This window comes from Lycorma delicatula, chromosome 4 (genome assembly GCF_047948215.1).
Source record: "Lycorma delicatula isolate Av1 chromosome 4, ASM4794821v1, whole genome shotgun sequence".
Lineage (NCBI taxonomy): Eukaryota > Metazoa > Arthropoda > Insecta > Hemiptera > Fulgoridae > Lycorma > Lycorma delicatula.
Window position 1 is genome coordinate 38,724,513 of NC_134458.1, and position 26,993 is coordinate 38,751,505.

Below are 26,993 nucleotides of genomic sequence, written 5' to 3' on the forward strand. Positions count from 1 at the left end.
ACTTTATTTCATTTTTTGGGTCACAAAAAAAACAACTCAACAGCGGTTGAGGTCCCTACTGGGTAAAACCAGGCCTTTTATTCCACTTTAATTTAGTCTAAATTGTAATATAGGAATGCGTTATAAAACCTTGTTTTATCATCAATAAATTGTTTATAGTTATTCCTTATATAAAAAATATACCCAAAATTTTCTTTTTTATATTAATTTTCTTTCAAAAGTATGTTCTCAATAGTATGCACACTTACTGTAAGATTTAACATTTTATTGATATAGGTGTGTATTTAAGTTTTTTTTTCAACACATCCATTTATTTTCTTCTGTTTCATATTGATCGTACTATAAAGCATGAATTTAAATAAATTCATTAGTATAATGTATCTTACAGGTGTAATGTAGGTACATCATACATTGATTGAAAAAAAAAATTATTTGATGAAAGTAAATCAGTTTTGTCATTTTCCATTTCTTAAGTAACATTGGAAGGCATGACTTCGCATGAAACTATTTTTCTTTTTTTTATCTGTGTCTATTATTTTAGCCGTTTTGTAATTTTTTAATAATTTTTCTAGTGGTATCTAACAAAGTAAAGAAATTATCCGCAGATTAATTATATGTGAAGTTTAATTGTAATTTTTTGTGTGATTATTTTATGATAATATTAATACTATAATAAAATATTTATAAAACTTCATAATGTAAAAGTTTTATAACATTTCTGACTAAGTTGTGATCTATTTTGTTTGTTTGTGTGTGTGTGTGTGTGTTTATATATATTATTATTACATATCAAACAGCTTATCTACTTCATATATATATATATATAGTATATAGTTTATTGTTATAGGTTAAAACTATCATTCTCAAATGTAATTTACTTTTTTAATAATTTGTGCTGGTCTTTGTATTTATGTGTGAAATTTTTTGTTGATTAATTTTTTTAACATTAATAAAGTAGTTGGTAATAGTACAAAAAATAATATTTATTAGTTATTTACTTGAGTGCCACTAATAGGAGTGAGTTTTAAATTTTATGATATAGGATTTTCACTGATTTTGTATCCACTTTTGCACATATTATTTCATGAATAATTTGTATTACGATCTAAAGATGTTTGTACCTGTAGAATTACTCTGTTATTATGTATAAGATTAACTTATTTTTTTTATTTTTATGTTTTGATTTTTTATGTGATGTTAAAGGAAAAAAACGATTTTGTGTGTGTGTGTGTGTGTGTGTGTGTGTGAGAAGTAAATAAGCTGTTTGATGTGTAATAATTTTTAACATTCTTCAAATTTCTTATGTAAAGCATAAAATTTACAAATACCTAAATTTAAAGTCATCTTGCAACTTTGTCTTTTGTGTCTAACCTGTTAATTTGATTTTAATGAACAAAATTGCAAGTGGATTTAAACTGATACATTTATAAATGTTTTGAGTAACTGATTATCTTTTACATTTACTGATGCAGTTACATTAATATTGGTGAAATTTAAATTAATTTATACAAGAAAATTAAGTATTTAATTTTAGTTGTACAAGTATGTTGTAAATATTATTCCTTTTGAGACAGTAATTTATGATGATTTAACTTTAGAAAATGTTTTCATTTCTTATGCATGTTTTCAGTGATAATTCATTTAACTTTTTCATAAACTACTTCTACATTAATGGCAGCTTCTGCGTTTTGCTACATACTCTGTTTTTTCTGGTGATATCTGTGTGATAGAATGTATTTTTCTGGATCACAAAAAAAAAAAAAACATTTATCCAGATATTTAACAACAGAAATAAAAAAATTGTTGAAAAGTTGTCTTAAATTTTACACATCAGAAACATTAAAATGTTATCATAAATAGAGCTTTATATTTATTGAATGACTTATGTATGATATCTGTTTTTCAAATTTAGTAACTTGTTTTGTAAAGTATATTTAGAATTTATCATTGAAAATGGAGGTGGTGGGTTTTATGATTATTTTTTGGAGTTGTTACTATTAAATGATAACATAATATACATAAAAAACTGGCTCGATTCTAAAATTTTTGAAAAACTAGAATTTTTATAAAATCTTGTATTCATATAAAAATTACCTCAAAGAATACATTAAAAAATTCCAAAAATTATCTTCTGTAATATTTTGTATATAGCACTACAAAAATTTGTTATATAAAATTAATCAATGTTTAAAAATACTACCCAAAAATGGATTATTTCTTTCTTTTTTTTAAAAAAAAGAAGATGCATATTTACCACAAATATTATAGTACTGTTTTGAAACTTTGTAATTAATAATATATTCATTAATTTATAATAAATCATTCATAATTTTTTGATCAGTGATAATCATACAGGGATGATAGGAACAGTGAACAATCAAAATGCTGAAATTGATGTTGAAGCCATATGTTGAGGAATGCTTCTCATCTAGGTTGTAGTGTGAAAAGGATTAAAAGTATATTCAATTTTCCTTTCATTATCAGTATATTAAAGTGCATTTGACATAATCTGAGGGGTGATTATATAGAGCAAGGATAGTGGCATTTAGAGCTGAACATGGGTCAGACTTGTGCAATGATGTACATTAATTTATAACATAGTGTAGAGCTGAAAAACAACCAAGTTACATAAGAGCTGTGAAGAAGAAGTAAAGAAAGTTAGTTTCATATTGCTTTGTCCTACACAGTCAGATATATTTAAACAACTTTCGGTACTCTTTAGTACTAACTTCTAATACCCAATTCATTGCAATGCTACTTTCAAGACACGTCTGTTTATGAACCTTCAGTAATAATTTTTTCAGACCAAGAGGACGGTTTAAATTTACTTTCCTCATATCACACTTTTTGTTTTTTTTATGATACTCTTTTTGTACATTTTCTCAGCTGCTTCATTGTAATTTCGTCTAGTATATACTGAACTGATGCAAGAATGATACATTAAAGATATATTTATTTAAATTCATTTGTAGTTGTTTTTAATAATTAATTAAGATAGAGTAGAACCATTTTTTGTAGATTACAGTCATTTCATTTAATTAAAAGTGTAAGCGTATAGGATATTCTTAGTGAAACTATTGTGATGCTAATGAATCTATCGGTGTTTGGAAGAAAAAATTCAATTCATATTTTTGTCATAATTTAGATACGTGGATTTTTTTAAATAATTTAATCCAGCCTAATAACAAGTTAAAAATAAAAACCTTTGTTGTGCCTTAATTTATGTATATTTTTATTGTTAATTGTGTTGTGTAATTTCTAACTATTAATTCAGTTGTGAATGATTCTAATCAATCGAATGAATAATATTACAAAAATAATAAAATTAAATCTACGTTAAATAAAATAATATTAAATAAATAAAAAAATTTCTGTTTAATAATAATGGACTTCCCGTGGGGACTGTGTAAGCCAGAGTGGTGAGCTGATGTGAGCACATCATGCAAGGTTAGAACAATCATCACCATCAACTGGTAACAAATGGGGTGCCCCTGGGGCACTGTTTTGGGATGCTCTTATAATATCTTTGCAAACAATTGTCCAGTTTTCAAAATTGAAAAGGGGTATTTATTAGTAGACTGAAGGCTAACTTTTGCATGCATAAGGTACACTTTGATCTAACAGATCACGTTAATTCGGAAATGTTACATCTTGGCAACCAATCTTCTGATTTTCAAAATTCAAATGGAGTATTTGGTAGTATAAAACAAAAATCATGATGGAACCAAACCAGAACAAAAATTAACTGATATACTCAGAAATAGACCTTATTACATGACTGCCAGAAAAGAGTGTAATGTATTTAGAGTGTATATATATATATATATACATAAAATGTATATATTGTTGTTCCGCTGTAGCAGCTCAACAGCTGAACCAATTTAGATGTATGACACTTAGTTGGAATCCTTACATTACCGGGAGTGTCTCATAGGCTATATATATGTTTAAATAAGTTTTAAAAATTTGAAGAAAAAATTATACTATATACAAAATTGTCACTCGCACGCTGTTTAATTATCCTACATTAAACAGCAATTTTTTTTTTGGCAGTAGTGTTTTTTTAATATTTATCTCTTGTTTACAGACATGTTTCTTTGTATAAAAGTTTTAGCATTAATTTTTTTTCCAAAAAATATAATGTTTTTCAATTTTAGTAAGTATTAAAAATAATACAAAAAAAATTGAATTAAAAGAAGTAAGTTACAAAAATAAGTATTTTTTATTTCTGTTTTTGAATTTTTAAGTTTGTATGCAGTAATGTGCTATTTTTTGTAATTTGTCTACCTTCAAAACTGCAAAACATAAAGGTATGCTTAGTTCTTATTCATTTAATCTAATGTTGTGTAACTGCTAACTTTAAACCCTGTTCTCTTTTTTTTATATAAAAAACCCTTTTGGATTGTAGTAAATCTTTTTTAATTGTTTGTTTAGCAAAATTATTATTTAATCAAATTATCTTCAAGCAAACCTGTAAACTGAAATGTAAATTTAAATATATATATTAAATTAATACATTAATAAATTTAATAATGTATTTGTAGTTGCTATGGCTAAAACAGAAAAATAAACTTAAGAATAATATATTTCTTATCTGTTCTTAATGGTGATTCAGAAAATTCTTTTAAATATTTGTAGAATGTTTTTAATAGTACTGTAATTATAGTCTTCTTCTTATTACATTTTTAATATTGTATGTTGTCACAACATACATTAACTCTTTTATTTACTTATATTATTAAATTAAATTAAGTCAGAATTAAATTAAGTAATAATAATTAATTACAGTACTGATGTGTTTTATACTGGTCAGAATAGCAGCATTTAAGTGCTAAGTGATATTATCTATGGATTTAGTTACATCGTATTTTACTGATTATAAGTACATTATGTTATTTATTATCTTTGATGTATTAATAACACTACTTAATAAATATCACATTTGTAATCTACGGTGCTTATTTTTAATATATTAATGTCATCTATGTGTATGATATACTGATAACTTACTGTAAATCCTAGGAAATAAGTCAGATTTCATAATGAAGGGTGATTTAGTAGATTAAAGAAAGATCCATAGTAGTTAACATTACAGTGAGAATTTTACTGATAAATGTACTTATTGCTTATTTCAGAGACATGTCAGCAGCACCTTCAAGCTCAATCCATACCTTTACAAACCTAGGAGCATTAATATTAACTGCTAAGGCTGGTCGGCACTAGACAAATGAACACTTGTTTAAATCAATGGATATTACAAATATCATTGTCAAGGGTTCTTTCAAGGTTTCCTTTCTTCACATCAGTTCATGTTCTAGAGCAGACCAGGCTTTAGAGTCTGAATTTATTAATTGATGATGCTACTTAATTTTTTTTTAATTTATTTAATGTTATAAGCTATCTTTATAGTTGTCTTTCTACAACTTTTTTACAATAATTATAAAAAAACATGTGTATTACAAACCTTTATTTAAAAGGTGAAAGCTGTAGATTTAGTGAAATACATACAGTTGCAAAGCAAGACCTTGGTGTGGAATTAATGTTTCATCTATTTCACAGATGAAAATCTGTGAACAAATGTAGCGACTATTAAAAAAAAAATCCTTGTTCATAATGCTTTATATGAACTGGTAGACCATACTGATTGGAAGTGGAGAATCACGTATCAAAACAATAATGAGCAAGTAATTTTTTTTTTAGTTTTAATGTTTTTATTTAATTTATTGAGAAAGAATTAATTCCTGGAAATCATGCCTTATATGATGGTGTATAGAACATTTACTTTAATGTAATAATAATAATAGCACTGATAACAAAGAAATCCTTTTTTAAATTATTGATTGATATTATTCTTGTTCTTTTAATAAAATATTCATTTATATCAGAATTAATATTTTAGTAAAGTAACCTAGAGAAATTACAAAATTTTAATTTTAGCTCCAGTAAGTAAATTAGCTCCTATTATTTTATTTATTTTTTTTTTGTTCCCAATTTTTTACTTATATATCTTTATATTCATGTTATGTAATCTTCAGTTAGAATAAACATATTTACTATAATTCAATGTTATTTTAACAAATCCACAGAACACATAAAATTTTATTTAATTATGCTTTATAAAAGGAAAAATGTGTAGTATTATTAGATTTTATTGATTTATTTCTTTTTTTAAATTTATTTATAGATTTCTAAAATTAATGTTTGTAATTTAGATAAATTATAGTTTATAAAGTTCATATTTTTAATAAGCGTTTTGGTGGCAGGTGAGTTACTTTAGAAAGTGTAATATTACATTTTTCTGGAAGTAGTGGTGTACACCCCCCAAAACCATTAATTTAGTTCTAACTTCATTTCCAGCTATTCAATAAATAATGGGTCTTTTTTTATGAAAATACTAAATTATATTTTTTATGTCTGATGAAAAAAAATTCTTACTAGATGTTAAGAGAATATCATAGTTCATACTGATGTGTTCTTCAACTATCATGATGTACTTAAACAAAATAACGCATCCGATAATGTTTTATTTTGATCATATTATATAATTAAGACATTTATGATACAAGTTAAATAGAAATTCTATAAGTTAAATGCAATCTAAATATAAAACATAATATCATTAAATATTTGAAAGTTTCCGTGAATTGGAAGCAGAAAAAAATCAACTGCCATCATAGAATCGGCCAGAGATATTTTCTTGTCTTAGTTAATAAATTAATCTTGTATCACTGGATAATTTTTATTGAGATGCTGTTAACAAAATAACTCTTCTTTCTTTTTCCTGTTTAGCCTCCGGTAATTACCGTTCAGATAATACTTCAGAGGATGAATGAGGATGATATGTGTGAGTGTAAATGAAGTGTAGTCTTGTGTACAGTCTCAGTTCGACCATTCCTGAGATGTGTGGTTAATTGAAACCCAACCACCAAAGAACACCGGTATCCACGATCTAGTATTCAAATCCGTGATCGTGATCGGTTATAACAAAATAACCCAGGAAAAAACAAAAGTATTGTACTGTACTGTGATTTTTTTCTTCTTATTACTCTTTTTAAATCATAACATACTTGCACAAATTCGTGACGAAAATTAAGTTTTTAAAGAAAAAAAATAAATTCTATCTAAAAATTAATATATAAGATAATTTAAAAAAAAATAAATATCCATAATTTTTTCAAACAGATCTTTGTAAAAACTCAGCTTTAATAGTTTGCAACAATGAAAAATAGTTTTGAGTTTTTTTTTTAAGAAAAACCATTACTTATTCTGGTTCCTGGTAATTTTTTCATTAATACAAAATTAACCTTCAGATTTTTCCTCTTATGTAATTTTTATCTCTGTTGAAAATGCGTGCCCACAAGTATTTGTTTTTTTTAACTCATTTCCCCAAATTTAATTGTTTCACAGTTTGCACCATTGTTTCCCATTAGCATGCCTGACTTGAAGATCAACGTATTTTTTGTTGCATAGTATTTGTATACTTATCACAAAAAGCACAGAAATCCTGCTGCCATCTTATTTATCATGAAATCAAATGGAGATATATCCCAAGTTATGGCTTCAGCCATCAGCCCTATGCACTCTTGAAGAAACTAATCTAGTCTGCCCAGAATTTTTGTAATAATGTAGAAGATAAATTGTAACTCAGATACAATTTTACAGTAATATTTGTAAATTTTAGATTAGAAGTTAGAAGTTTTGTTTCAATTTAAGATTTTGAAAAACATCTGAACTGTTATTAAAAGATTTTATCTGCCGTATTTATGTTGACTTTTGTGCTAAAGTTTATTTTTTTAAATGTATCATACATACGTGTTATGACAACACTCTTATGCACTTAGTTGAATTATTTAAAAATACTGCTTATTTCACTGAAAACTGGCATTATGCTTGTAATTTTTGTTTGAATAATTAAAAATTATTTTTAGTTTTTACACATAACATATGTAAATATAATTAAATCATTATTAAAATGTTATTAATAAAGCTAAATTTATTAAATAATCTGTAAGAAATTTTTACAGCTTGAAGGTAGTGCATCTGGTCAGTTACGTCTGATGACTGCCCAGCATCATGCACAGCAACATCAGCCACCAACTCCTGCACCACCACCACCACCACCGAATCCAGCTGTTGGAACAACTCAGCAGCCACAACCTCCATCTAATATTACTACACCACAAGTAAATTATTTCAGTTACACATATATACTTTGTTTATTATTATTTTGTAAATTTTTTTGTTTTTTTTTGGGAGGGGTAAGGTCAAAGTTAAACATCTTTTTACTGTCCCACCTATTACTATAGTAGATCTGTAGCTATAGAAGATAAAGTTTGGTAATCGGTCCAATTTGGGCATATTTGGTTGTCACCGGATCTTTACATTTTGACACCTGAGGAACCCAAAAAACCAGATGGAAATTTTACAGATCTTCGTATGTACATGTGTGTGTTCAATGTTTGGCCTCTTAAATCACCTTATATTTTCTTAACTACTCAACTGATTTTGACCAAACTTTGTCAGGTTATTTCTATATATGGGACATTGATGCCATTAAATTGTCAACTTAAAAGGTCAATGGGGTGAGGCTGTAGAGCAAGGTCACCCTCAATATCTCGAGATTTTGCCTAATTAAGGTCTTATTTTTCTTAAGCACATTTGTTAACAATTAAAAAATAGTATTTCCAAAAAAACTTTTTTTGCCAAATCACACCCCTACCCCAAAAAATTCTCTAAATAAACTAGTGGTTAAGTGGGTACTGTGTGTCATTAGTACCCCCTGTCATCACAAGAAATGCTAGTGTAGCTCTGACACAGCTGCTGTAGTCATCTTTCTTTCTTTTTCTGTTTAGCCTCCGGCATCAGCTGTGTTGTATTGTCACAAGTGAGACGTAGAATTAAATAAGTGAATAATATTTAAAGTGGCTGCTAGTACCGCCACATCTGTGCAAATGAAATACAGTATGTGCATGCGCTTTAGTTAGAATTATTGATTAAACAAAATTATTATATTTAAATAAAATGATAATTATTTTAAATTTAAGTTGTGTGCTTATGTGTGTAAGCCGTGCATCAGAAAAAAGCTGTAAGGCGGGAAGATACTACAACTGTGTTGTCAGATTTTTGGTATAAGGTTCATCCAAAAAGATCCCAAACTCTTTCAGAATCATTTTATTCAGTTGTTATTTAACTTATTAGACTTATTACACTTAAAGTAGTTCCCTTTCCTGTTAATGCAGTGCACCCAACTTTATTTTTTGGTATTATAATTGTTTTGCTACACATTTTGTAAATTAATCTGCAGTTCATCTACAAACAGCATTATTTCACGATGGTTTTTATTTTCAGAAAAAGAAAGAAATTTGCAGGTGAATAGGAGAACTAAGGTACAATTGTGTAGTTATATTTTACCAAAAACTTTCAAATAAGATACATTCAATGTGTAAGAGCATTGTCATGGTGTAGCTTCTGTTTTTTGTTTGCCCATCTTTCAGACATCTTTCTAACTGCCTCCCTGTACATTACTTTTATAAAATTATTGATGTTATGCCTAGATGGGATGTACTCACAATATACAATATACCATTAAAAAAAAAAACAGATCATATTTGATTGACTTCAGGACACTTCATTTGAAACATTGCATTCCCATCTACACAACTAGTTTATATATTCTTCCATGTAAGCTTCTTACCACATTTTCAATTTTAAATGTCTTGCCCAATTTGAAACAAAATGTCATAGAAACACATATGGTAACAACTGTGTTGACTTTTTTACTGTGAAATTGTGAAAAACAAGAAATCCAAGTCGGCCTCCATGGTGCAAGTGGTGGCTTCTTGGCCTTTCATTCAGAGGTCCTGAGTTCAAATTCCGGTCAGGCATGGTATTTTCACATGCTACAAATCATTCATCTCATCCTCTGAAGCAATACCTAATGGTGGTCCTGGAAGTAGTTCAACGCCTGTTAAATTTAAATAATAAAGTGCATTTGTAAGACTAAAAAAAAATTAATTATGAACTGTTTGACTAGTATTACTTACCCAGACTGCAGGTCAGCGTACTAGTAGTTTCTGGGGCCACCACCTTTTTAAAAATTTTAAAAGAATCTGTATCATTTCCTGAAAGTTCCACACTCAACTGTGGAAAACTTTCACATAGTTTTCTGTGAAATTTCTTTTTAGTTCACTTACTAATGTATAACAGTGTAATGTGTAACAGTGTGTATAACAGTGTTTGAACTTTTTCATTAATTGTCTCAGGAATGGAAGTAGTTTATTTCAAACTGCTGGAACTTAAACTTGTTGCACTAGAAGACTGAAACTTTGCTGAAATCCACTTATAAAAATTTGTAAGGATATAATTAAGAAAGGGCAATTCTTTATGTTGGAAGTGGCATCTTACTACATGGTCTCAAAAATGAGCTACTTGAAAAATTAACTAATTTAGGTACTTTTTTTTTAATAAAGCTGTCAAGCTTCTTGATCAACTATTGCAAAACATTTTTTACAGATATCTTGCTTTAAAGCAGTCACGTGTCAGGTTTTTTAATTTTTCACTGTTGAGTTATGAGGAACTAAATCAGTCTTCATATTTCATTATATGATATATAATATTTGATTTGTGGTTTTAAAAATACTAGGTTCACCAAAATGTTTTAGTCTTAGAGACAGTTTATTGAAATTATGATAATCATCAATGACAAAAGTTTCTATCCCTTCAATTGTTTTTTCTTGCCTGTAATTCCTTCATTTCACGACCCTTCAACATTGATATCATTCACAGCCTGTAAACTCTATATTCTTTTCTGGTGTCTTTTTTAATCATTAAAAATACTAAATTTGATATTGCACTGTTTTTTAACACATTTTTTGCAATGGACTAAACAAATTATTTATTGTTATTGTTCTTATTGTAGATGATCACTGATCGTTGTGGCTGAGCTGGTCCCAGACACGTTATAAACACACAGAACAGGAACAAGAAACTCATTGCCACAAACCATTTCACAGTCTCATCCAATATATATTTATTTTACTGAAATTAATCTTTTTTAAGATTCATATTATTACTCTGTACTGCTGTAAAATAATATTTTAAATTCTATTAATATAAACCACCTAGTTTAAAATAAATAAGTAGTCAATATTCTAGTACAGAATATTGACTATTTATTTATATTAACTTTCACTTTCATGATAAAATTAAGGTAAGATATGTCTTATCTCAATATTTTGTACTAGGTGGTTTATATTAATAGAATTTATATATATATATATATATATATATATATATATATATATATATAATGAATACATAAGACATAATTTTTGGATATTGTTTAAATTTCTTTGAAAATAGTTCTGGTTGCTGTACCTTGAATTATCAAGACTACCATATTTTTGCATTTTAAGATTATTTATTATTCTGAAAATGAGCATATAAAGAAATATTGGGAGATGTTAAAAATATTGCAGTAGCTCAAGGGATTTTATAACAAATTGAAAATTATATTACAACTCATAAAATTTCTATTATTTTTTAATAAAAACAAGTACATCATGTTTATACATTTACATTAAGGCATCATTACCTATAGAGAAAGTAATCATTTTACCCTCAGAAATCTTTTAGCATTATGTTTGAAAAAATAAATAAGTTTCAGTTTATTTTTTTAAAATAAATAAAAATGCTGCTATAAGTTAGATAGCAGCAGGGATTTACTTTTGTTTATTAGTCATACACAAAAGTAGAATCCATCTGGTTGATAGAATGTGTATTAGTGTAAAATATCAGTCGATCAAAAATTATATATCTACATCAAAAGATTAAAAATATGACAATAGATATTACAATAGACAATACTTTATTAATTAACTATCGGTTGGAATAACTAACACTTTTAAATGTGAATTTATGTTTTAGAATAAAAATATGAATTTGTATTTTTAAAACTTGGATTGTTAATTTTTTTATAATTATATTTGATTTCTTTTATGATTTCAGAGAACAACATTAGGTAATGTCGGAAATGTACCTAATACTCACAACACTCATGTACCTGGAGGAGGACCAGGTGCAGGAGTTTCAGGTACAAAGTCTCCATATACTCAAACTGCTGCCAGGGTTGCTGCTGTTCTTGCTAAAAGTGCTGCTGCTACTCCAGCACCAGGACCTGCTCAACCACGTGCTCACTTTTATGGTCATAATCCAAACTTGAAATGTAAGTAAAATATTCTGTATACATTTGTTTTATAGTAAAAATTGTAAGTAATTTTTAAAAAATATTTATAGAAATTAATTTATTTTCTAATTGATTTTTTTTGCTTGTATAGTACCACCAGATATGTGCCTTTTGGGGTGTATATTCCTGATAGTTGAATATGACCGAAATGGGTATGATGTGCATCTTTGGCAGCGTGTGATAACAGAGAATGGAGGAGATGTTGAAGCAAGTTATTCGCTGAGAGTGACACACATTCTTTGCCAAACACAAAAACATCCTCTTGTACAGCAAGTAAGAATTAATTTATCATGGTTAATTATTTTATTGAAAAACGTGGGAAATCTGAGCTTGTAGTTTATTCCTGAATGTAAGTTTGTTCTTTTGATCTCAGGAAATCTTCAAAAATATGTAAAGATAGAGGCTGAAGATTTTATTCAGAAGTTCTGAAATTTTGCTTTCTTGAAAGCCAAATATAATATACTGCAGTTTTAAATAGTAGCAAGTATTCTCAGAGAACTATTTTTGAAAATTTTTGCTGTGTTCATTTCTTAATTATATACAGTAAGTTAAATACTTAGTGGTATTTGTTTATGTCATTCTACAATTGTAAATAGTGGATCTTAAAAAAGGAGGAGAGTAAATCAAGTTTTTTGAAACCTGGAGAGACTACTGTAGTAATAATATTTCAAGATATTTTGTACAGTATAGTTTTATGTAGTCCAAATCTGTGTTTTACTTAATGTTTGGATTTGTGCAAACTTGTGAAGGATAAGATGAACTCTGTAATCATAATACCAATCTGAGTTCAGTAATCTGAAGTATTGTGTTTATGATACAAATGTAATTGAAGGAACAGCAGTTGTAAATGTAAAAAACAGCTAACTGCAGTTTGATCATATACAAAATAATTATGAAAAATAATAAATAAATCTGAACAAAAGAATATGTTTAAAAAAATGTTTACCTAGTGTTCATCATTTTAATTAATAAAATACTTAAGTATGGTAATATTTAAATAACATTTAATGTAAAGTAAACATAAAGTACAATGTGTTTTTGGAATTTAGCGAACAAATTTGGTTATATTTACTTCTGCTTAGATGTATAAAAAATTAATGTTGTAAAATTGTATTTTGATGGATCTTACAGAGAACATATCATGATATCATAAACTGTATGATTGCTTGTATCTTATGCTTTAAAAGCATATGTTGTTGTCAGAAAGATGCTTTGTGCTATTTTTTACTTTTTATCCATTTACTTTTGTAAATTGAATTTACTAAATTAAATTTCAAAATAATTTTTATTTGTAAGAGCATTATTTTACTCCCAAAACTACCAGGTCTTTCTTAAATTTATGACTGGTATAATTATTACATACATTCAAATATGCTTAGTATAACTGCATGGTATAAGTTTCTGTTATACAATTCTTGTTTAAATTTCTTTTTCAGGGATTACGAGATGGAAAACGTTGTATCACTGCCGATTGGTTGAGCGATATAACATTAAAACAACAAGTTCTTCCACCATGGCTTGCTCTACATTTTCCTACACCTTTCAGGTACTTCAATATAAGAAAGTTAAATTCATTGTATGATTGCTGTATCATGGACTCTCTGTCATGCTGTGTGTTTCAGGTTATCTGATGCCATAACAAATAAATGAGATGTTAATTTCTTTTTTTTGAGATTTTGCTATATCTTCTGTTGTCTGTGGATCACCAAATTTTAAGCTATTAATTAAAGTTAAGCATTCTGTAAACCTGAAGTATACAGCCTCATTTTGAAATCTTATGACCTAATATGTGCATTGAAATTCCAATAAAAGTTTTTTCTAGGATTAACATATTTGTGATTATTAATTCACATCATAGAGCTTAAAATTTTCAGAATAGTTTACTTAAGTTCATCTAGTCTGAAGAAAAATATGGTGCATAGCAGATCCAACAAATGTTCATATGATAATCATTTTTGGTACAGCTAAACTAATTCAGTTTATTTCTCTGATAATTATAGTATTTAACCCTCTTCGCTTGCAATTTAAAGAACAAGCTGTAATACAGTATGAGAAATCTCTTAGACTTCTTGAAGATAACTGAAAAATTAGAAAAAATGAAACAGGATTAAGAAAGACAGAATGGTGAAATATATTATGAAAGAGAGTACTTTCAATGAATTTAAACTAAGAGGAAGACCAAAAAGTAGATGGAAGGAAAAATAAACAATCAATGATGTTGCAAACATGGATGTTACAGAATCGAATAAGATTACGAAAGATCAAGATAACTAAAGAATACTAGTGAGACCAGTAAAGGATTGTTATGTTCTGATTAAGTTATAATGATAATTATTATGATATTAATTTATTTTAAAATTATTGTTTTCGTTTTTTCTAGTGATGAGAAGCCATGTCGTAATTTGGTTATAAGTTATTCAGGATTTGAAGGCGAGGAACGCATTAGAGTTAAAAAAATGATTGAGACCGTCGGTGCCAAAACTACCAGCTATTATTCATCCCATAATCATATTCTTGTGTGTCGAAGGTAATCTGCTGTCTATGTTATCATAAATCATATTCTGGTAATATTAATACCATGCAAGTTATTTGTATAGAAGTAATAAAAAGTGCATATATTGATTTTTAAGGTGTGTAGTAATATTTTTTGTCATTTTTCTTGAATTTTCATAAATGAAAAATTATTACTTTATATATATATATATATATATATATATCAGGTGATTCAAAAAGGACTTCACAAATTTAAAAGCATAGATAACTTATAACTTACAGATTTGGTTGACGTCTCATTTCATAGCAAAACACATCACTCGCATAGTTCATTGGTACTGAATTGGTCACCAACACTGTCACCAGTGTTGTTAAAAATGTATATATTTACAGGTGCGGAACATGCTCTCTGTGTGTTTTGATTTCACGATTTGCAGCCAGCAACTGTAGTTCAATGTAATTTTCATACAGAGTATGGTAGGGAGCTTCCTAGTAGGCATACAATTTACTCTTGGCACCAAACCTTCATTGAGTCAGGTTGTTCTGTTAAATATTCAAAATCACTAGGATGCCTGTGCATCCTTGAAGCTGCTGTGGAACTCAGAGAAAGCTTTGCACACAGCCCAAAGAAATCAACTTGAAGTGCATCATGTGAGACTGGCATTCCACATACAAATGTGGTACATATTGCATAAACGATTGCTCTTGAAGCCATATAAACTAACTATGGTTCAACATATTACAGTTGACGACAATGTTGCACTACACAGAAGATTTACAATATTAGGGCATTTGTTGTGTATTTCGTCCTGGAATACAGAAATATGATTATTTCTTCACACCTAGTATTACAGCTTAGAAATTATTGTATTCCATACAGAAATCTCCATGATTCCAGACAGTATTTCTGCGTAGTGACATATCTCTGTAAGTCCCACACCATTGAGCTGAAGATATCTTCCAGTACGTTCTCTCGTGCTGGTACTATTTCCTCCTCTTCTTTCTCCAAAGTAGATGACGTATGTGTGATCCCCATGGTCAAAGGTGGCAAATTGGGATTCTGTTTTGTTTACTTGCTGTTCTCCAGTTCTCATTTAAATTTGCTTGGTTGATGATGAAGGTATATCTGCACATTCGATCATTTGTGTTAATTCTTATTCTTTCACGAAAATAATTAAACACAATATCAAAATAACTGCCGTACAAACAAAACTTTATAAGACACAAAAAAGTGAAAAAAATGTATAAGTATTTATACACTAATAATATCATTGAAAACATTACTAAAACTTACAATAAAGAAAATATTTAAACCAGCATACAAACCCAATAACCACATAATAAAATATTAAAAAAAAAAAAAAATATTAAAATAAACAATGTGTGTGGAATTTATAAAATTAAATTTAATGATTGTGATGGTATTTATATAGGAAAAATAAATAAATCCTTTAAATCTAGATTTTTTGAACATTATACAAAGTACAAAAATAATAAATTAGGGTTATCTAATATGGCAGATCTCTAATAAACAATAAATATTCTATTTCTGATATAAACATAAATTTAGAAATACAGTAGATTCCAGATAATCGGACAACTTCAGGACCAGGGCTAAATGGCCTTATTAATCGAGATTAATGAAAATTGTGGAGCAATGCACAAATACAGTAGACGGATGTATTCTAATTATTAAAGTTGAATTACAATTTACTATTCTGAATTTTATTTCTAATATTAAGATTATATGAACAGTCTTATAAATTACAACATAATAAAAATTGAAATACTCTACCGTACAATACATGTCTAATAAAATACAATACATTATTTACTATCCTTTTATATTACATAGCTACATATAAAAACAGGCCTATTACATTTAAAAAACTGCTATTCTGGTACAATGCATTACTGAATAGTTACATTACACAATTAAAAAAAAAACACAAAATAAATAAAACGATTGATAAACAAAATAGAGGTACAAAATACAGTAATGATTGCTCTTTATAATCAGTAAATTAAAAAAATACTTTAATGTCTTACTTGTTTAAACTTTTTGAAAAAATTATTTTATTTTGCTTTGTTGTCTTCCTTTTAATACTTGGCGTTCTACAAAGTTTGCACAGATCGTAGTTCTAGCAGGCTTCCTTCACTGCCTTCTTGTACAAAATACTGCATTGATGTAAGTTCATCAATGAATTTTTTTCATCTTATGTAGATACGCATTTGTTATTGGGTTCGTCTTCATCTTCTTCAATCTCGTTTAGCTGTTGAAAGTATTTATACACTAATAATATCGTAGTACCAGTAATGTTTTTAATTATCTCATCACTGGTTTCATTCTCATCATAGCATTGTATTTTTTCATCTATATTTGAAAACTCTTCAAAATTTTGAACCTGGTGCTGCAAAAAAACGTAGTCATTGTCATCAGTATCAATTGTTTCAGTATCATCATCGGCATTGACTTTTAAACCAGTTTTGGCAAAGCAATTTCTGATAGTGCTACTTCTTACTTCATCCCAACTATCAGCTAAGAACTGAATTGCCTGCGACAAATTTACACGTGCACTAACATCTTTAGCCGCAGCCGAGTAAGTCAACATATTTCCTTTAATTTCTTGTAAAATGTAACTTATTAGTTTACTTCAGTAAATAAATTAAAAATTATTCCCATGTCAAGCGGTTGAATTAAACTTGTATTCGGTGGCAGAAACTCAATTTGAATGTTTTGTAAATCTACATTAGGATGGGCAGCACATTTATCAACAAACAGGCAAATCTTTCTTGATTTTTTCTGTAACTCTTTGTCCCAAGCACTCAGGCAATCACAAAAAATTAAACTTGTCATCCAGGCTTTTTATTAAAATAGTAGTGCACAGGCAACTCTCCATTCTAACCCACTTAAAACATTGTGGTTTACCTGCTTTACCAATAATGAGAAGTTTTAATTTGTCACTGCCGGACATATTCGTGCAACAAAGGACAGTAATCCATTGGTTTTTTTTTCAGCCAGATAATGCAATGTGTTTGTAGCAGAGACCCATCCGGCGTAGCGCGATAAAACAGGCCTGTTTCATCTGCATCATAGATGTCATTGGGTGAATATTTCTTCATTATTTTCAGGAAGTTTAGAAGTCTTCCATGATTTGGCACTGTCAGTATCGGCACTTGCCTTTTCACCATGAACTCTTTTAAATTTTATTTCACGTCTCCATTTCCAACACGACAACGAACCGTCTATTGCTTTGAACCCAGTGTCCCAATTTTTTTGCAAGCTCTTCTGCTTTTTGTTTTAGCATAGGACCACTGACAGTTACTTTTCAACTAGTAACGATAGAAAACCATTCTTTTAAAGCTTTATCAGCGAGGGTCCTTTCCTTCACATTTTCTTTTTTGAGAAGTTCCTTCTCCTTCACGTTTGTTAGACCATTCACTGCGAAGAGCTGTAAAATTTGAGCTATTGAAGTTTTTGATGCTTCCAGTAGTTCTCTAAGTTTACGCTGACCAGTGTTTGGTGGATAACTTTTTATTTTGTCTAGCAAAGCAATTCTTTCTCTTAATGTCATGTCTATGTGGCATGACGACAAATTGAATAAATTATGAACACCAACTTTTAACTAAACTAACACTTTTAAGTAAAAAGATAAAAGTTATTAAAAAAGTTAAATTACTACTGCTACTCCCTTTATATATCACCAACACATTTAACTATTTCACTTAGCTTACTCCTCTTTCCAGTTCTATCTATTCACTCTGTACAACCTTTATCTTTGTAATTTCTTCCTATTACATATTAAATTCTAATAATTTCCTATCTATGCATCCTTTCTAGTATTTTCATGTTTTCTCATTTTATTTTACCAAATGCTTTCTCCTACCTAAGAAACATAGACTAATTCCTTTTCCTCTTTCAATATGTCTGTCGAATCAGTCAGTCCTACTACTTATTTATTCACAAATAAATTGTAATTATTTCTGTATATTAATGACACTAGTATCATTTTGTAAAGTCACTTGTCTCAATCTCTATGGTGAATATAGTAAAGGTGTCACCTATACCTTCTGCCCTTTGGTGGGCTTGACATGCTGATGTATAACAGTTTATTCATCTCGGTGAAGAAGGCAATGGCCACCACACACTTCTCTCTTGTCTGAGTAAGTGGCTAGAGATGTTTTGAGAATGACCATATCAGTCTCAGAAATGACTTGTACCACATGACAGTTTGCTTACAACCATTTCAGTTCTGGCATCTATCATACACTTACAACAATAACAATGAATATAAAAATATTCAGAGGTATAAGTGAACTTGCTTATTTTATACATTCTGATTTAAATTATAATTGAAGTATATTTTGTTAATACTTTCAGTACATGGAATCAAAGGGATTACTGCAACTTTACATATGTAAACTTGGTTCTGTAATGCATTGTTCTATATGAAGTAATCAATTGTTTAATTTAAAACTTGGTTTGAAGGTCATTATACTAGTGCTTAATTTGTCACAGTCTATGATCCAGTTCATTTTTCCTTCATTTTCTTTTATGTGTTTTGAATAAATCCTCATCCCATTTCCATATGGTTTCTAGTTTTTCTTGCATCATCCTGCACTTGTTTTTTACACCTTCTGTTATAATACTTCTTATCCTTAGTTAACAGTTAGCCTCCAAAATAACTTAAGTTTCTCCATTTCTTCTTTGGTTATTAATTTCTAGCCTTGCTGTCATCAATGTATCTACAGAATACGCTGAGCTAAAATATTCTATTAGAAAAAGATTGCAATTAAAGTAAAGAAAAAAAGAACTTTTTTCAGCAGGTCCTGAAGATTTGAGTAACATGATTGTATATTTATTCCAGTGACAGTGTGACCAATTATACAGTTTTTAAGATTCTTATCTTTGGAGTGAGGGTTATGAAGTATGAAGAGCCATTATGTAAAGGTTATTTTTACCTTTAGTAAAACAAACTTGTTTATTAAATCTTTGATGCATATCTAATACAAGTAGATTCAGTTTTTTTTTACTTCTTTTTTCTTGCTTTACCTGATCTTTTTTATAGAATCCATAATGAAAATTCATAAAAAATGCATGTGCACAAGAAAAATCAAAGTACTGAAGTGACAGCAAATATGACAATAATGGTCACTGTGAAGGTGTACTGTAAATATTTCTAATGACTGAACTTTCTCAAAAATATATTTTCAGCTAATACAAAAGAAAATTAAATTTTTTTAGTAAATTTCTCTTGTTTAAAATTAACTTTTAATAGGAGTATGAACTAAATTGTTCTAAGTCAATCTTTAATGATACATGAGTTTTTATTTAATGATGCAATATGAATAGATATATTTATGTGCATTTTGATCTGACTAAATTATTTTATTTTTAATATTTAGGCCTGATGGAGAAAAATATAGAAAAGCAAGAGAATGGGGAAAATCTGTTGTCAATGTTCAGTGGTTAAATGAGATTCTCTTTGGCCATTACTCGTGTTTACAGCAGGCTGATTCTCATAAATACCAACAGTTCAACCTGGGCAACCCATTTCGAATTGACTATGCCCTTGTTCCTCACTTAATGGGTAAAAGATTTATGTGTTAGTTATTTCATTTTTTTTTTTTTATTTACTTAACTAATATGGACATTTAATAATTCTTGTAAAAAAACATTAATCATGAAAAGTTATTTTATTTTAATTTATTACTTAAATGTAAGATGTATTAACTAAGTTTAAGATTGGATTTAATTTAACAAAAATTGTTTCGTCAAGAAGTTCAATTTTAATTTCTTAGCAGATCTAATAATTTATTGTCTGTAAGTGATTTTATAAATCAGGTAGGTATTGTACTTTGAGAAGTAGATATTCTTGTTTAAGAGATCATTACCATCTTTGACAGTTGGAGATCAAGCGGTATGATCTATCAAACCATTCTCTGTTATTATGGTGGTCACCTTTTTGGATAAATTTGCTAATAACATAATACTAGTAATAACTAACAAAAAATGGGATGATACATTATTTGTAGTCAAAGACTGTAAGAATACTGGTGAAATCCTTATAATGGAATTAATGTTTACTAATAAACATATTTAAGTTTACAGCACTGATAAAGACAGATCTGATCCCATCATCTACTAATAAATCTATAAGCTGTGTATTAAGGTACCTAGTAAGAATAGTATTTGATGTAAGTGATGAATATTGGTAACGCTTTAATAATGAAAAAACAGAATTATTTATAGCATCCTTTATGTAATTTATTCTTTTATATATATATATATATACATATCAATATTGTATTCAGGAGAATTACTTCTACTAAGCGATATTTAAAAGATGTTTCAGTGTTTATGAGATAACATTTGGGTTTTATTAAGGTAAAATTCTCAGACAGGATACCATGCTTCTTCCCATTTTTTCTCTGCCTATTGCAGTTAGCAGTCAGATTGTAACCTAAATTATTAAAAATTTGTTGGTTTTCAGTAGGTGTTCAGATAGAAAAAATACATCAACTTTTTTTTTGAAACCTTTCTGTGAATAGATTGAATTAATTTATTTTATTATTTTGACTAATCCCCTGAATATTAGGTGAAGAATTTTTTTTAACATTACAAATCATCACAACACTTAGAAATTATTAAATATTAAATGACTCTTTCAAAATACTAAAACTTCTTCTTCTATAGGACTTTGCAGATAACTAACACATTTTCTCAATGGAGATAGTGGTAGAACTGTTGTATGGAAATCTTAACACCAGTACTGGCAACTACACTGAAGAAGATGCTACTGATTATATCCAAAAGGTCATATGGAAGAAAATATTCCACTATTTTGAAAACAAGTCATTTAATATTAATAATTTAAAGAGATTTTGTTCAGAGTACTGAAAGATTCTTTCGATAAATTTTTTTTAAACTAAGAGGATCAGTTAAATATAAAAACAATCTTAGTCCTCATAGCTTGCATATAAACATGAGTTGGCGGGGGTGGGAGAGATATTGGTCAGAAGGAGATGGATATTCCAGCTACCTCTCCATTCATGTCTCTCTAGTCAGTGGCATCATGTCAAAGCAAGAGGCTCAATCATCAGTTGTGCAACATATTATCATGAAGTTTCTCATGAATGAGGGCGATAGATCCTTTTAAATATTAACTAGATTGTGTGCACAGTTCAGGGATATGGTGTCAGGTAGTCAAGTCTACAACCAGGCCAGCAAATTTAAAGGTGGGCACAGGAGCTGTAGAAAATGAGAATTACAAACTACAATAAGCTTTCGAGGATGAATGTGATGGATGATAACATTTAATCAATCCATGAACTCATTGAAGCTGATCAATTATGGTCGATGAAATTGATTTGGAAGTGAATATCGGTCATGGAAGTACCCATTCCATTATCACAAAGTCTGCGTGAGATGGGTTCTAAGACTTTTGGCCCAAAATCAGTAACAGACCTACACAAAATTTTTGTAAGGCTTTTGAATTGGCTTTGATGAGAGGAAAATAATTTTTTACATCAAATAGTCATATGTCCATCATTATGACTTGAATCAATCGCTATACTCCCAAGTCGAAATCAGTGATTATAGAGTGACATAGGCGTGGAGAGCCTTGAAGTGTACAAACAAATATATGTCCATCACCTGGAAAAGTCCTTGCAAACTGTCTTTTGGGACTGAAAATGCATATTTCTCAATAATTTTCTTCACAAACGTTGCATTGTGAATGTTGTGGCATTTCTGCCACTCCTTTGATAAAGTGAAAGCTACCTACATCAATAAAGATGCCATCAGACAATCAAAGATGTGATTTCCCTTTATGACAATGCCAGGTCTCATGCAGCCATTAGCATTCAGGTTAAATTGGAAGAAACTTACTGGAAAACCATAAAACATCTCTCTTACAGCCCAGATTTATCCCCTTGTAATTCCTTTTTGTTTGGGACAACAAAGTAAAGAGGTTTGTGTACTTTACTTTTGACATGTGCTGAAACTTGCCGGCCTCCATGGCGCGAGTGGTAGCATCTCGACCTTTCATCCGGAGGTTCCAGGTTTAAATCCCAGTCAGGCATGGCATTTTCACGCACGCTACAAATCATTCATCTCATCCTCTGAAGAATGCCTAACGGTGGATCCGGAGCTTAAAAAAAAAAGAAAAGAAAGATGTGCTGAAACTTTATGAATAAGGATCCCAGATCCCAGACAAGCACCCCATATATTGGAAAAATTGTTTAGAACTTCTGGGAGATTGCATAGAAAAGAAATATACAAGGTGTGATAAAAAAATACGGTGAATAAGTTTTTATTAAAAAAAGTAATAAGGTTACATAGAATTCAATTTAATTTCCTTCAAAGTACTCTCTTTGGCTAGCAATGCACTTATCCAAACGTTGACTCCATGACTGGAGGCATTTCTGGAAGGCGTCTTTCGGAAGGGCTTTCAGCTGCTCAGTCGTCGCCCTCTCAATGTCAGCAATGGTGTCAAAACGTTTTCCTTTAAGCAAAGTTTTAATTTTTGGGAAGAGCCAAAAGTCGCATGGTGCTAAATCCGGTGAGTATGGGAGATGTGGACAGACAGGAACACTTTTTTCGGCCAAAAACTCGCGAATGAGAAGAGAGTGTGACACCAGGAAGTGGTGAAGAAGGAAGCCATTGGTCCATTTTTCTGGTCACTTTCTTTCTTCGTACGTCGTTAAAAGTTAAAATGCTTTGAACGGATCCGTATGAGATGTTAAGGTATTCCGATAGCTCTCGAATAGTCATTCGCTTGTTTGAACGAACCATTGTTTCCACTTTTTACACATTTTCAACTGTTTTTGAGGTTACTGTACGTCCCGCACACTGCTCATCTTCAACAGACTCATTTCCATTTTTAAATCAGTCATACCACTTGTACACAGTCTTCAAAGTTACCACATTATCGCCGTACAGCGATTCTAACATTTCGTGAGCTTCTTTGGCACTCTTTTGCAACTTAAAACAAAACTTAATGTTAATGCGTTGTTCAAAATCCATGTTGCGCGACAGACACGATAAACACAACCTCACTCTAGCGGCTCTGGCAGCTGACTGGCAAGCTCGAACGTGTTACAACTTGTCCCTGCCTGTCTCAATTGATCACGCTATTGGACAAATTACAGCATATGGATGTAGCGTCGGCAGTTGCCGCTATAAAAATTCATTCACCGTAGTTTTTGATCACACCTCGTATATATGGTTTTACTTTTATTCCATATTAAATGTTAAAAACAAAAATCTGGTTTATATTTGACCAACCTACTAATAAAGAATAAAATATTCATGGTTAACCAGGTGTTCTAGATGATCCGAGCATGAATAATCAAAACCTTACCATATAGTATACTAGCATCCCCATCATGGTTTCACTATCACTATATGCTTACTTGTGTTTCCAATTGCAGGCAGAGGATATGTAGCAGGTCATGGCTTACTTCGCTTGCTCTTCCCTTGTGTTCACTAAACTCTTGCTTGTGAGAATAATAATGATAAATAAAAATTAAAGCCTGTTCAATTTATTAAAAGAAATAACGTATTGTAACTTCTTCTAAGCAACAGTTTGGTCAGTATAGGACCCGAAACTTTGAGTGAATGTGGGTTTCAAAATAGTAGGCTTCTATTTTAAAAGTAATAGTTATAGCTGGGTGGTTACCACCCCTCCTTCATATGAGTAAAAATGATTAGTTTCTTTTTTAAATTAAACTTTTTTTTTTGCACGTACAATAGCAGTGGCAGTGCCTCTTTTGGTTGAGCCACCATACATCGTCGCATCCCTTAACAGAATCAAAATAAAAATAAAAAATGGTTTTTAGATATGTTTGCAAGCCCAAATCTAGTGAATATCTTGTTTAGTTTAGTCAAAAATGAGGAAAATTTGTAATTATTGAAAATATCTTTTATTTTCCTTCACCCCTGTCAAGGTCAGATTAAAAAAATTTAGAAATTGGTTTTTAGCTATTCATGTGAAGAATACATATACCAAACATCAAGTTGATATCTTCATTTGTTACTGAGAAATTAAAAAAATAGTCTGGTTTCATAAAATTCACAGATCCATTTTAACCCTTTAAACTTGGAATTTCAAAAACTCTTCTCTTCGTGTGCACTTACACCATCAGAACTTGCATATAAATTTTCATCAATTTATATTCAGTAGTTTTGAGGGGCATTGATTATGAATCATTCACAACATGTTTTATATACATAGATGTTAAATAAAGGCTGCAAGTAAAACAGAATTACATGAAATATATAAACATGTTATGCATATTATCACTGAACAGCTACATTATAAATACCTGAAATTTGAAACAATTATAAGAATATCATTCAAATAGCCTTGTACATTCACTCATGTTACTTTAATTTCTACCATTGTTACAAAGATATAAATAGAACCTATCGGTTAAGATTATATACACAAAAACTTCTTATAAGTGGTAAAACTTATAAGAAGTAAAACCCACAGTAATATTAAATTTTGATAATTTAAAATTTTACTATCAAAAAACATGCTTTTCTTACTGAAAGATCTTTACAACTTTTATCATTGAAGTAGTTAAAACTTTTTTCTAGTTTAATTAAAATTTGCATCCAATAATATTAATTTCACTTGATTCTTTCTGTTTCAGCTGCATGGAAAATACCAATTAATGTAATGCAAGAATCGTACGATAGAGTTAAGTCAAGCCCTCCTTTGACTCATAGACGTAAAAGACCTCGGCTTTCGAATTCTTCACTTGTCACTCCAGATCCTGATCAAGAAAATAGAGAATTGGCACTTGACATACCGATCACAAATCCAAATCCTCCTCCTTCAAATAAAAGGCCATATATTATATTCTCTGGTGTAGAAAATACTACTGAAGAACAAAGAGTAATCCATCTTGTTTTATATATTTATTTATAGTCATTATAGGGTGAAATCATCATTTCAAAGATCCATCTTGTTTTAGATATAGTTTCAGTTATAGCTGATTAGAAGATACACTGTGAGAAAGAAATTAATGAGCTGGTCAGTTATTTTCAAGATAATAGTTTATTTTTAAATTCAGAACCATTCATTTTAGCAATAAAATAGATAATAAATCTATTCTGTTCTGTTTAAAATGGTAATGTTTTACTGGCATATTTTGGTTTATTTTATTTTGAATTAATGTCAAATTTTTGAAACTTGCATTTGTTTTCTATCAACAATATTTACATAAATTTTTTCAGAATTAAATTTGTATAAATTTGGAGACCTTTTTACTTTCTTGTTTAACACTATAGCTCTAGAAGGGAAAGTATTGTAATCAGTCCAGTTTGGTCATATGCTGTTTTCACCGGATCTTGATGTTTTGACATCTAAGGAACCCAAAAAACCTGATGGGGATTTTCATATGCTTATGACAGATTTTGACCAAACTTTGTCAGATTACTTCTATGTATGGGACATTGATGCTATTAAATTTTCAACTTAAAAGATCAAGGGGGTGAGGCTGTAGAGCAAGGTCATCCTCAGATATCACCTGAATAAGGTCATATTTTTCTTAGCCACATTTGCTAACAATTAAAAAATAACAATATTTGCAAAAATGTTTTTTGCAGAGTCGCATCCCCCATCCCCCATCCCAAAAATGCTCTAAACTAGTGGCTAAGTGGCCATACTGCATCAGTAGTACCCTTTGTCATCACAAGGAGTGCTAGTGCCGCAGTCTGCCATCTTGGAATTTTCCTTTTTCCCTTGTCCTCTTGAACCAGGAAATTTGAAATTCCACAGGTGTGCCAACCAAATTATTTTTTACACTTTAAATATTAATTATTTAATTTAGTTAATATATCAAAGATTGGTAGCATTGACATACAGCTGTTGTAATCTTCTGCTATGTCGTGACTCACAGGTGAGCGATAGAATTAAATAAATGAATAATATTTAAAGTGTAAAAAAAGTAACTCTGTCTGACTGGATCTTGAACTCAATTGCCTGGTTGACTAGGTACCTGGTGAGTTAAGCTTCACAGCTACACCAGTCTGCCGACCATAGAAGTGAAATTTGTTCTATGAAAGCTGTGAAATTACATTAGTTTAGTTGGTGCTGACCATCACTGTTAGTACTGCCACACCCACGCAAATTAAATACGGTATGTGCACATGCACATCATTAATACGATATGTGGACGTGCAATTAAAATCATTGAATTAAATAAACAAAATAATATTATATTTAAATCAAATCATAAATAT

General features: G+C 29.5%; 1 protein-coding gene across 4 annotated transcripts in view; it reads left to right on the top strand.

Moving 5' to 3' along the window:
- The window catches only part of LOC142323294 (uncharacterized), a 154,797-nt gene that overhangs the window by 108,917 nt on the left and 18,887 nt on the right, over positions 1-26,993 (top strand). For all 4 annotated transcript variants that reach the window (XM_075362754.1, XM_075362755.1, XM_075362753.1 and 1 more), the window contains 7 exons: positions 8,025-8,183; positions 12,007-12,223; positions 12,336-12,517; positions 13,681-13,790; positions 14,625-14,771; positions 20,144-20,328; positions 25,400-25,644. In XM_075362754.1, coding sequence (XP_075218869.1) covers positions 8,025-8,183; positions 12,007-12,223; positions 12,336-12,517; positions 13,681-13,790; positions 14,625-14,771; positions 20,144-20,328; positions 25,400-25,644 — 1,245 coding nt within the window. The remainder of the gene's footprint in view (positions 1-8,024; positions 8,184-12,006; positions 12,224-12,335; positions 12,518-13,680; positions 13,791-14,624; positions 14,772-20,143; positions 20,329-25,399; positions 25,645-26,993) is intronic.